General features: G+C 41.1%; 1 protein-coding gene across 3 annotated transcripts in view; it reads right to left on the bottom strand.

Annotated features, from left to right (window-relative positions):
- The window catches only part of ASPN (asporin), a 30,286-nt gene that overhangs the window by 12,830 nt on the left and 3,846 nt on the right, over positions 1–13,610 (bottom strand). Inside the window, exons 2-4 of one of the 3 annotated variants that reach the window (XM_008579348.1) lie at positions 9,663–9,757; positions 8,160–8,434; positions 5,589–5,701 (exon numbers count right to left, since the gene is read on the bottom strand). In XM_008579348.1, coding sequence (XP_008577570.1) covers positions 5,589–5,701; positions 8,160–8,403 — 357 coding nt within the window. In that variant the 5' untranslated portion in view covers positions 8,404–8,434; positions 9,663–9,757. Of the gene's footprint in view, positions 1–5,588; positions 5,702–8,159; positions 8,435–9,662; positions 9,758–12,521; positions 12,604–13,610 lie in introns of those variants that run through there. The other 2 variants (XM_008579349.1, XM_008579346.1) reach the window with 2 other exon arrangements.

Here is a 13,610-nt window from a genome sequence, read left to right as displayed (position 1 = left end):
ATGGTTACTCTGTTGATTTGTTGCCTAGATGATCTGTCCAATGCTGAGAGGTGTGATCAGGTCCCCCAATATTATCATAGAGCAGATGCTTCTTCTGTCACTCTGGAATGGGCTTTATGGAGAGAGACATCCTCTTCTTTGGTCTCTGCTGGTGACTCTCCTTGTGTCAATGCACTCCAGTGGCTGATGGACTCTCTGTGTGGTGGTTGTGGCATCTAGCTGCTTTCACAGCAGCCGTTGTTATTGTGGTGGCTGTGGTGGGCCACCCACACGAAAGTGATGTTTTTGGCATGCTCCTTGGCTCTGGCGGTGTGCCTGGTTGGGGGGGTGGTCCAGTGTCCACCTCCATGCCTCAGGTCCCCAGGCAGGCCCCGAGGCACTGGCAGTGTGCCTGGGCCAGAACTAATTTTTTGTCCTTTGCTTGCTTCTAAAATGGGGGAACTTCTGGTGGGGACCAGAACTTGAGCTGTGTGGTTTAGCTAAATTGCTGCTTTGCTGCTGATTCCCTAGAGAAGGCTTTTTGTGCAGCTCAGGTTTAATGATTGACTTTATAGGTACTTCTGGCCCTCCAGAGACCTAGTGCACCTGGGTTGTGTAGAAACTCTGATCTGGGCCTGAGTCTTTTCATCAGACTGCATCCCATGCAATTCTATATTCCTGACCAGTCTCCTCTGAGTGGTCCTTTGCTGACTGGGGTGCCAGTCACCTGTCCTTACTGTGCCCCAGTGTTCACCTGGTGGGCCCATCTTCCCCACTGCCTGTACTGCAAACACTTCCAATGAGATGGGCTGTGCACCGGTCCCTTGCAGTGACTCACCAGCTTCCAAATTGCTCCTTTTTTTCAGTTGTTGTGGCTCCTTGCTACTTTGTGGGTCCACAGGAACCCTATTAGTGGTCTTGCGGGTCTGGGGGCCACCAAGGCCCTCTTCTCTCCTGCCGCCTTCAAGCAACTTCATCCGAATGGCACAACTGTGGCTTTTGCTGGATCCTGCTCTGTGTGCTCAGCAGCTCCAGCCTTAAAGCGGCCTCAGCACAAGATGGTCAGAGCGGTTTTTTCTTTCTCTCATCATGGCTTCTCCTGCCTTCATGCACTCCGTAGGTCTCTATTCCTTTTCCCCTGAGCTCTAGTAGCCACTGCTTGGCTGTTGTTGCCTTTTTATAGTTGTAAATTGGTTCATTTGTGGAAGAGAGTGACTCTGGGGACTGTCTATTCTGCCATCTTGATCAGAAGCCTCCTGTCTCAGATCTATTTTGAAAGTGGCCTTTGCAGTGCAATAGTGCTGTGCTGTGCTCAGATATAGGGCCTGTGCTTGAGGCTTGGGGAAATATCATTGCCTTTGATGGCTCCTGTTAGAAGGGTGGTGTGCGTAGACACCTTACGCAGATCTGTTTGCTGCTCAGGGTTCCAAATCCCTGCTGTGGGTTTCCACCCAGACATAATTTTTGATATTTATCAAGGATGATGGCAGGTTGCTTAGCATCTTCAGGACCCTTTTATCCTCCTCTGTTAGTCCAGATCATCTAATGTTCTCAAGGAGCAACTCTAAATTCATTTCTTTTGTGAATTTTGTCTCCAATCCCATTCTACAACAATCTCTCATTGTTTCCAGACTGATTTAATATGCCTTACTGATATTACTTACATAGTAGTTGTTTTTTCTTTTCTTTTTTTTTTTTTCCTTTTTGTCTTTTTTTCATGACCGGCAACGGGATCGCAACCCTCGGTGTCGCGCCCGCACCGCAACCGGCAATGGGATCGCAACCCTCGGTGTCGCGCCTGTACCGCGCTCAACCAGTGAGCGGACCGGTCTCTATATGGGATCCGAACCCTCGGCGGGAGCGCCGCCGCACTTCCAAGCGCCGCACTCTACCGAGTGCGCCACCAGGCCAGCCCATAGTAGTTGTTTTTTCACAGCAGAGATATACACACTTTGGCTAGTCAGAAAACTCCCTTATCTTTTACTTGTTTTATCATTTACCTGTTTCACTCTCGGCCCTTTGTGTCTGTCTCCATTTCCTTACCCTCCTTCCAGACATATTGTTACTGTTAAAAGTTTTATCTGAGAAAGGTTAAGCCTAGGAGAAGAGGTGAAACTACATTTTGTTACCAACTGGTAAAATATACACCTTTCGAAGTGTATGGTACCAACTAAGATTATGTTCTTTCCTTTGGTTACACTGAAAGATGAAGTGGAGGGAATTTAACAATTTGATCACATAGATGGTTTGTGAACCCTCACTTCACCCATGAAGTATATTTTGCAGAAATTATTACTCTTCATTTAGTGATAAGGAAATGGGTGAAGAAAAATAACTGTCCTACGGTCATTCAGCAAATAAGGATCAGAGCTGGCTCTGCTCCAGAGTGAACATGTGCCTCAGGAAGATCCAACTAGAGTACATAGGGCTTTGTTCATTTTTGTTTTTCCTCTTTTCTGGTTAGAATGTGCAGTTGTTGGAGCTGCATAAAAGGAAGGATAAGTAATCCATAGTAGGCTAGGAATTCTTATGTAGCACTGTCAAATGCTGCCCTGGCAGGACAGGACTGGCAGAGTGACTCCAGTTAAAAATTCCCCAAATAGCTGTCACAGAGCCCCAAATTCATCATTAACAAACAGTGTGGTTATGTATAAGGACAGAAGATGAGAAAAGTATAGCCTTTCAGAAGTAGGACAGCAATTCATGATGAATATGTCTGTGATAACCACAGCTGGAAGTGAGCTGGGAGGTCTGAGAGTGTTTGGGGACCTAAGTCATTCTCTAACTGCATTGTCCTTTGTGTAAGAACCTGAATGCCAAGCAGGCAGCTAAAACATAACAGAATTTGTAGAATATCTTAAAAATGTTTTGATTCTCTTTAAAGGCAGGTACTGTATAAGGTGATATGATTAAATAAATGTTTTATAATTATACAATATACCCACAGTTCCAGTATAGAGCATATACTTTAAAAAATGCTTTACATTAGTACATTGGGTCAGTCTGCTAATACTAGCCAGAGAGTAGTACTAGTTAACAATTGTTGAACACCATACATGTGTTTTCTCATTTAATCTTAATAACCATTCTATGAAGTCTGTGCTATTGTTACCCTCCTCCTACAGCTGAGGAAGGTGAGGCCAGTTACCCTGTTTTATACACCTGGTAGAGCCAAGATTTGATCCCAGGTGCACCTGACTTCACCCTTAAATACAATGCCATATAAAAGTCAACTAAAAGAAAACCAAGGAGGCTGAAGAAAGCTCCTGACACCTTTATTTCCCAGAGAATAACTAGGAATATATGTAGACTAAGTCTCTGGAATACTCCTAAAATGTAATAAAATAATGATATGACAAATTAAATTAAAACCTTTTTATGGTTCTGGGATTAAATATGCCATTAGTTATTATTCTTGTGGTTATGTAAGTTGAATATGGGTTGAGGTGGTAAAAGCATTCATAGGCCATATTTCCAATTTCTTTTTTTTTTTTTTTTAAAAGATGACCGGTAAGGGGATCTTAACCCTTGACTTGGTGTTGTCAGCACCACGCTCACCCAGTGAGCAAACCGGCCATCCCTATATAGGATCCGAACCCACGGCCTTGGTGGTGTCAGCACCGCACTCTACCGAGTGAGCCATGGGGCCGGCCTATATTTCCAATTTCTGATGATAGAATAATGGTCTTGCTATTCTCCAGAAGTTTCAGTGGTCTGAAGTTAGTGAGGTAGACTGGGAGCATCCTCGGTGGGATCCATTGTGTTATTCCCAATTGTCTTAATATTTAAATGAGGTCTTAGTTATAAAACAAATGTGTGCATATACATGTATGTAATATACATGGAAACTGCATATATATATGGAAGCTGTATTTTATATGGATCCTTACCAAATCTAAGCTGTCTGCACAGTTTGAAAGGGAAAAGAGGAGCCTTGCCATGTAGGCTCGATGTGAGGACTGAGCATCCCCCAGTATGCCTCAAACTTGATTAGTGTGCGTGTCCTTAACCCCAGGGTGACAGGGTCCCTGCCTTCCTATCACCTGTCACTGTCACCTTCCCGTCATTGGTCATTGGCAGGGTCCACTGTGCTTTTCCCAGGTGACCTCACATTTCTCAGATATGGGAGCAGAGCCAGGCCAATGCATGGCAGCAAGGAGCTAGTATGGTTCTGGTATTTTCCACCTTTTTCTGTTTGTGCTTACCTAGTGAAATGGATTGTGTATTAGTAGCTTGACCCCCCACTGAGACTATTACGAGAGTGGGAAATCCTATTATGGTAATTGAAAGGTGGGGCCTTGGGGCTGGCCTGTGGCTCACTTGGGAAAGTGAGGTGCTGATAACACCAAGGCCACGGGTTCAGATCCCTATATAGGGATGGCCGGTTAGTTCACTTGGGAGAGTGGGGTGCTGACAACACCAAGTCAAGGGTTAAGATCCCCTTACCAGTCATCTTTTTTTAACAAAAAAAAAAAAAGAAAGGTGGGGCCTTGAAGAGGCAATTAGATTGTAGGACCATGCCACAGTGAAAGGATTAATAATGGTGGTCAGGGGCATGGTTCTAAGGTCTTTAAAAGGAAAGTGCAAGAACTGTCTGTGCTCTTTCTGCTCCATTTTCCCCATGTTGACACCTTGCATTGCTGTACCCATCTCGCCAGATGTGTTCCCTGGACTGTGGACTTTCCAGCCTCCAAGACTAAGCAATAAATCTTGTTTTCTTGTAAATCACCCATTTTCAAGTATTGTATTATAAACAACAGAAACGGACTAATACACCTAGAGATGATAGGTTTAAATTTGTTTTCTCCAACATAGGTTGAGTGTTTGGGGAATGGCCCCTAAGAGCCATTCCTGGCTTATCATCTCAGGTAGTGCAGAACTGAAGCTTTCCTCTCACAGCACACCGAACTCAGCAAGGCAAGAGCAGTGCTGAGGGGAAGAGATGATACTGCCACGGCTCTGGTTCTCTCTTCAAACCGAATTTCAGATTAAATCAGAAGTTTTACTTGCTAAAATCTAGAAGGCTCAACAGTTTAGATAGAGAAATAGTAATCTTTTAAATCATAGAAAATTAAAATGTTAATAAGTACAGTAAGGAAAAAATTCTTTTTCATCTTCAAAGTCCAGGAAAGAAGCCATATACATATATGTATGTAAGGGATACACATATACAGAAGTCAATTAGATATATTCCTTGTGCTGCTGTGAGAGATTTGTGCTTTCTTAAGATAAGTCAACAGATTTGGGTAAAGATTTCATACATTCTTTGCTAATGAGTGCTGTAAATAATTGTTTTCCTGTTTGTTTTAATGTATAGTGACTGTTATTACCTGAACGGACTGTGAGCTCATTTAAGGAAACTTTAAACTCTTAACCCACTGCCTTTCACCTGGCTGTTATTCAATAAACATCAGTTGAATTAAATTATTAATTGAATTAAATCTATAATTTTTAATTGACTAGAACCCTGCCGAATTCAGGGATTTTGTCGTTCTTCTTGCACAGAAAAGTAAGACTTGTTTATAGTAATGTGATATAATTAATCATTTTAGCAATAATATAGATAGATGTTCACTTAAATATTTGAAAATTTGAGCATATATTCTTACGTAAAGTGAAGTGAGTCCTTTAAAATCATTTTCTTTGATTTCCTTAATTTTATTGTTTTGAAGGTCAACCATTCGAGTATCAAATGGAATGTTGCTTGGGACTGAGGTCAAACCTGAGAAATAAACAAACATGTCATGTACTAGCGAGTCATGCTGAAAATAAGATTACTAATATGGTAGAAATGTACATTTTTAAAATTCGTAGTTATTAAGTAACAGGTAACAACAATTGTAACGGAAAACAAAAACTTTGCTTTCTGGAAAGGCCTCAGGACTTTTTAAAGTAACTTATTTATTTTTCCAAGGTGTCTAGCTGTCACCACTCATCTGCTCCAAGGTGAAATAAGTGGAGGTAAGTTAGGGCTGCTTTTATGACTGTGAGGAGGTGACCAACAGCTGAGGTGCAAGTTATAATGATGCACTTTTGGCTGAGGAATATTAGCTATACTATTTATACTGTTCATCCATCAATCCATCTTTATTTATGTATTTAAAGTGAGTTGCAGATATTCGTACACTTTTGACAGAACCACCCTTACTCCTGAAGAGTACATGTATTTAATAGCCCCAAATTGAAGAACTGAATGCCTAGGTATTTTGAATATCAACATTCTACTCTACAGACATATGTACTTACCCCCTCCGAACATTAAAATTGACAGCTCTTTAAAAAATTTAAGCATACATAAGAAGAGCCAAAGGGGAGTAACGTGATGAATTAGCAAGATAGAGGGATGGCTTCGTTTGTTAGAATAGATCAATTTTTCCATTTTATAAGAATAGGAGATTATTTGGGTTTTAGAAAATGAAGTGGAAGTCTTGTAGGAAGCTGAAGGTTCCACAGAAAGGATTGTCTTGGTAACATAGATTTTTACAAACCTATTCCTGCTCTGCTCTTTTTGCAGTCAGTTGAAGCTCTGAAAAGAGTTTTATTTCCTGATGGAGGAAGTGTAACAAGTGCGCAAACTCTTTTCATCATATGTCGTGGGGGAGGGGAGGTATGTGGGTCTGCTGATGGCATATCTGACTGTCACACGTGTCCTTAAGGTATTTTGTTTACCGAAAGCTAAATGTTCAGGAGACTGGGTAATAGAAATGCTACCGTCTGCCATGAGGCAGCTTGGCTTTCTTAGGTTTTTGATGGCAGGTATGTACTGGAGCAGCTCTATAATGTTTCCTCCAATTCTTTACATTGGAAGCAGGTGACTGCCCTGGAGCAGCAGATATGGAGGCCAGCATGTGGGGATGATCACACTAAAGATAAACGTCTCCTAAAGATAAACATTCTCCATCTTACCCAGAATCTACCCAGTTTACATCTAGCAGGGTCAAAGCAGATACACACATTTTTATCCTGGATTTTTTATTTACATAGTTCTTTGACTCTTCAAATTGATGGTATTGTTATTTCTTGTCTGAGATGCAGCGTAGTACATTCTTATAATTCCCTAACTCTAACCTCTTCTCACACCCAGGATCTGTCTCAGCTTCTGCGTTTCTCGTTCCTGCTGTTCATTCATTCTGATGTGCTTCCAGACTTGTTTTCCTAAATGTTACTTGCATCTTGTTATCTCTTTCTCACAAGAATGCCAAAGGTAAAGCTTAAAACTCCCTTTTATTCTAGCCTGTCTTTTCTGTTAAACTTTCCCAGTTACTCTAGCTTATAATACTCTTCCCTTTTTCTGAATGCTGTTAGTTCACCTCTCTCATTTTGTCACATCATCACAAGTTTTATGAAAGTCTCTAGAGTGGACTGTAATGTGCTTTGACTCTTACCATGAATGCTGACAGCAGTAAATGAGTCCAAAGCTATTAGGGGCACCATCTTCTCATGTGGACTCATGAAATAGCCCTAAATGGGCCATCAGCCCTGTATGGGAGTTGTGCACAGACCTTGGCCTCCACAGAGAGCAGGGCATAGCTGTCCCCTTTTTTGGAAATAGCTGAGGATAACAACTCTTGATGTGCATTCCCATCACGTCCCTCTCTGAGCAGGGCATGAGTGTGCTCTTGAGTGCTCCTTCATTAGCAGTATTAAAAATAATAAAAGACTCAGAGAATTATAAATTTTAAAGAGACTTTAGTTCAGCCACTTTTCTAGGCAGTTCTAAATCCAAATCATTCAAGACAAATAGAACATTATCTTTAAAATATCTAGATTAGAGATTTCACAGACTCTGAATAACCCATTTTATTTTTCTGAACAGGCAAGTTATTTCATCATAGATTTTACTGGAAAGTACTGTCTTACCTGCTAACACCCTGCAATGAAACTGCAGTGATATCTATTCTTTCTGTAGGAAATTAAAATGCAGTGCTTTGATTTAATTTGGAAGAGAAGGAAATGTTCTATATATAAAATTCCCATTGTTTCCCTCTGATTTTCTTGATTTTTAAAATAAGTTTGGGTGTACTTTGGGGTTTGCTATACTTTCCACCTAAAAATTTAAATGAAGAAGTCACTTATAGTCAATGAGATCATTTTTGAAATTTCAGTGAGGACTTTTCCCATCCTTTTAATTTTGTCAGAACAGTATTATTCCTCAAAACAAAGTTGATTAATGTTCTTACCTAGATCAGAACAGTGTACAACTCGTGAGTAGCACTGACATCCAAATGGACACATTGGAAACAGATCGAATGGGAAAAAGGAGTTTCTTGGCTCTCTTGTTGGAAAAAGAGAGTTGTCGTCATCATCATCATCTATGTCTTCCATGTCCTTGAGCATCATATTCTTCAGTGTCATGTACGAAGGGCTAGAGAAGGGTTTGGCAGAGCACAAGACCAGGAACAGTAGGAGCATGTATTCCTTCATGTTGTCTTAGTGTGGAGGACCAACCTAAAGACTAGTAGACGTTGAATATTAAGTTAAAGTTTAAATAGATATAATTCCTGCATCTGTACATTTCTCAGTGCTGGCAAGAGTACAATGGAATGGCATTCTTATCCATTGCTATCTAGTGTGCAAGTAAATTTATAAAAAAACTTTTCGGAAAGCACTTTGGCAGTATGCATTGGGAGCTTTAAAAATATCTTTAATTTCACTCAATAATTTTACTTTTTAGAATCTAGTCTCAGGAAATAATTCAGAATTGCACAAAGATGTTCATCACAGAATTATTTATAATAGTAAAATAAAGATAATTCTAATGCTTAAAAGGGAATAGTAAAATAAAATAGGGTATATTTATTCCATGAGATATTTTGGAACTCACAAAATGTTTGCAAACACATTTAACAATATAGAATATTGTTTTTGTGAAATAAAAATGGCCAATATAAAAAATCCAGAGTACTTGCAAACTCTCATAAGCAAACCAAAACCAAAAACAAACAAACAAAAAAAAAACTGGCAAGAATATACTTGATTGGTGATAAACTCTGAGGGGTAGAACCATGGATGACTTGTGTCTCCTTTTTTTTTTTTTTTTACTCTAATTCTTATAATGAGAAATAAGTATTTTACAATTAGAAAACGAATCAATGTTTTTGCAAACAAACATTATTCATACCTAAGTCTCTATTCCCCAAATCCTTCCATTTCCTTAATATCTATATCTTTTTCAAAGGACTGTCTTCAGCCTCCCCTTAGACAATATCTGGAAGTTTTCCTTAACTGATTTCTTTCCAGTCTCCCCAACCTCACCCTCATCGAGTTGGTCACTTTTTCCACAGTGTCATTGGGATCATTATCCTTCTCATCTGTTCCATCCTCTAATACCTGACCTGATCCATCTGATGTCCAGACTGTTCTTTCTGATTCATTTTTCCACTGAGGTCTGTTTGTTTGTTTGGTTTTGGTGGGGGTCAGGTGGTTTTCAGTTGTATTTTTTAAAGCTCTCACAAAATCGAATATGTGAATGAGAACCTTCAGAGCGTAGATTCATTGCCATCTGATGGGTAATATTCCCACAGGTGTATTTACATATCATAGTTTTTTAACTATCACCTGTGAGACTTGCACATTCTTAGAAATTTTCAAGAATTAAAAACATTATGAAATCATCCAAAACAGGTGTATCCCAGAGATGCCCATTGGTCAGACCAGGTCCTGGCAGGAAGGCATCCACTCACCACCAAAGCAGAGGGCTCCTGAGAATGTCCTTCAGCCATAGTCACCTAACAGTCCACAGGGCCTGCCATTGTCTGAGTGCCAGGTAGCAACTGAGCTGCAAGAGACTTCCAGAGTCAGAGTTGGTCCAGCTCAGGACCCAAATCCTGAATTATACCAGCTGGTTATAATTTCCTAGAGCCCAGGAATCAGCTGTAACATCTCTCCATGGGCTTGCTTTTTCCTGACTTAGGAATCAGAAATGAATTTATTAATTTTATTAAAATATTAGTATATGGTATGCCTTTTTCAGTCACCAGAGGAGGGTTAAAAAAAATCCTACTTTCATTAGTTATTAATTTGATAATTACATTATTTAATTCTTCATATGCTCCAAAAATCTAAATGGTAACGTGAACATTTGCCCACTGGTAGCTGGATAGCACTGGCCAGGTATGTGTGTTATCCCTGCAATAATCTGCACTTGATTGAACTAGGAAAGAGATTACAGGACAGATGTGAGACTAGCAAGAGCTTTTTATATTTTAATAATTCTATTCTGAATGTCATTTCAAAACTAGCCTCCCATCTGTATACTACGTTGTAGATCTCTCAATTGAGAGCTTATTCTAGGCTCATTCCTCACGTTAAATAGGAGGTAATAGGGCTTAGAATTTAAGTGATTTCCCCAGGGTCACTGACCAAATAGAAATGGGGCCAGAGCTAGGGCTCATGTGTCCCAAATCCTTGTTCTGTGCTACTTTCTGCTATAGCCCACACAGAGGGTCTTAGTTCTTTTATCTAGAAATGTAGCGGCTTCAGAGGCACACTCTGTTCTCTCTTATCGATCCAGCCTACAAATTGCTGTTCTGTATGCATCTATACAAAAAGGGGCACCAAATAGCTTGGACTGGGAGGGCAGAGGGTAGAATGTCTGTGTCAGACGTGTGCAGTGCAGAGTGAGAGATTGCGCTGGCAACACAGGGCCCAGTGGCTTCTGTTGGACAGCCCCAGATGGGAATAACCAGCTGCAGCTGACTATTGTACCATAGCAGTTGTAGGGCATCCCTCCCAGCAGACAGGCTGATATTCCATATTCTGGTCATCCTGGGAATCCTGGCGTGGGATCCTGGTGAAGGTGGCCTGGGCTTCGCTTTTAGTATCACTTTGTCCCTGGCACAGTGTCTCTGCTTCTTGGCTGCCTGCCTAACTTTGACCCATTATATTTTTTGACCTCAGGCTTCTGTGTGATTCCTGTCTCCTTAATGCTTAGTTCCCAGCTTTGCCTTGACCTTCAAAAGGCACACTCGGTAGGAAATTCTGCTCTTGGTCCTTAGCTAAATCAAAGCTTGTCCCTGATTCTACTTTATTCTATAACATTCTCACATTACAGCTCTATCTGCTTCATTATATTTTTTGACCTCAGGCTTCTGTGTGATTCCTGTCTCCTTAATGCTTAGTTCCCAGATTTGCCTTGACCTTCAAAAGGCACACTCAGTAGGAAATTCTGCTCTTGGTCCTTAGCTAAATCAAAGCTTGTCCCTGATTCTACTTTATTCTATAACATTCTCACATTACAGCTCTATCTTCTAGGTGCAAAGCTGCTCTTGACCTTGTCTGACCTCAGCAATGGGAAGCTGTAGAATTATAGTGTCATCGGAGGTCCTGACTCTAGCTTTGTCTGAGGTTGCTGGAGTTGTTCAGTGGGCATTTCATCAGGCACCCACCATGCCCCGTGTCAGGATGCTGAAGCACACCTCCCTCCCCATCCTGTTCTCTCCCACACTTCCCTACTCAAAAACCAAAAAAACCACAAAACCACAACTCCTAATCAACTACTCTCAGGAAAGTATGGATTGTTGTTGAAGTTAACACTTGAATGTCAGGTGCATTAATAGAAAACTAATAAATGCCTAGATTAGTAAACAGAACAGTCAATAGACAGCGTCCACTATATATACTGTGACTTGTGGAGGGGTGGGATCTGGGAACTTTCACACTTGTTGTGTGGTACCCAGAGCTGTGAAAGTAAAATCCTTCACCATATGCCTCATAACCCGCAGTTTATTGTTTGAGACCCATAGAACTAAAGACATCTATAAAAACATACATGCATATGAAAAAGGATTGAAATAGAATATACAAACCTAAGTAAGAGGGATAGTGGGATTATGAGTGAAGCATTTTTTTCTTCTTGGGCGTAGTTTTTTGATTATGTTGCTTTTAAAATATTTTAAATATCAGTCTGCCAACAGAATTACCTTTGCTTTGGTTTTACATATACTTTTGCGTTTTCCTGCCACTTCTGTGGCATTAGACTGATATCACAATTGGTACAATTAAAGGTTTCCCATATATACTCTTCTGATTTGTCTCCCCCCAAAATTAAACAAAAACATTTGTCTGGAAAATTGTTCAGGGGTTCACAGTTTCTTGAGGCCTAACCCCATTTACTGTGATCTATGATAGATGAAGATTTTTTTTTTTTTTTTCCTTTCTGTCTTTTTTCGTGACCGGTAACAGGATCGCAACCCTTGGTGTCGCGCCTGTACCGCGACTGGCAACGGGATTGCAACCCTCGGTGTCGCGCCCGCACCGCGCTCAACCAGCGAGTGGGCCAGTCTCTACATGGGATCCGAACCCTCAGCAGGAGCGCCGCCGCGCTCCCAAGCGCCGCACTCTACCGAGTGCGCCACTGGGCCGGCCGGATAGATGAAGATTTTAATGAAGTTATTTTTTAAGTCAGTTGGTTGTTTTATTTCAAGTGTTTTCTCACAGAAACTTTGAGCCATGTGGGTTTTAGGTTCCCAGTCTAGACTAGAAAAACCTATTTAACACATAATATACCTGAAATATAGAACTAAGACAACTATGGAACTTACAATCAGTATGTATAACAAGAGGAAAGTGTTAGAGATCCAAAGTGGAGTGCCAAGAACACATCTTGGTTTTCCTTGTGGCCTGGCAGTGGGACTGAGGACTGGCCTCCACTCCTTTGCATACCACATGCTGATTTCCCAGATTCCTTCAGCCTCATGCAAAGGCAGGAGAGTCTCCCCCAGTGCTGGGTAGAGGTTTGAGATGAGGAACGTGATCAGGAGCAGAGATGGGAGCTGAAAGGATAAGGAGAAGGTGGGGAAGCAGAACAGCGGTGGGCTTGCTCCTCTTCTACATCAGCTGGGTTGCTGACCAGACAACTCATGGCATCAGGAGAAGCATCAGCCAGGGTTCCTCCCTTTCACTCTCTCTTCTTTCTTAGACTAAGTTACTGAGACCTTCCCTGCCTTTAATCAAAACTGAGGTAAAATGAAAATGTGAATTTGAGACTTCAGCCTGCTAGTTTAGGCAATAGCATTATCTGTAGCAGTTTGGAAGCATTCAATTGCTGATGGTGGGGGCAGGCTACCTGTGTACAGTAGCTGGGCCCTTCCCCTGGTGAGTGAGAGATGTAGCCCTGTGGAAGCATCTAGTTGAAAATCCTTCCTGGTGGTGGAGGTTCCAGAACATTCTACACCAGGAAGCATATCCACTGTGCTTGAATAGCTCTAGTGAAAGGATTCATAGGGAGTGCACCAGCTCCAGGCATCAGTTTCCCTTTTGCCCATCTATGGCTGTTAGAAAAGTCTTTATATTGAGACCAAAAATGCCTTCTGACAAACTTGGTTTTTTGTGCTATTTCTGGCTTTTGTTAGCCATATAAAATTAATCTACTCTTTTTGCATTCTTACATCCTGGTTGGTTACAAAGAGAAGTCAGGCCAACCTTTGCATCTGATGTTCCTGGGTCTCTTCCACAGCCTTGATAAGTACATGTGATCGTAGGTCCTAAGCCTCTCCCTATTCCAGCTATGCGATTGTTTACCAATAGAAAAATATTAGAAGGTATAGAAGGGAACACTGTATAGCAGTGTTTTTTCCTATTATTCAGACAGAATATAGAGAATGTTTTTTCTCATTTAAGATGATGTGACT

This window comes from Galeopterus variegatus, unplaced genomic scaffold, assembly GCF_000696425.1.
Source record: "Galeopterus variegatus unplaced genomic scaffold, G_variegatus-3.0.2 Scaffold1860, whole genome shotgun sequence".
Lineage (NCBI taxonomy): Eukaryota > Metazoa > Chordata > Mammalia > Dermoptera > Cynocephalidae > Galeopterus > Galeopterus variegatus.
This window is presented reverse-complemented; position numbering and strand designations above follow the sequence as displayed.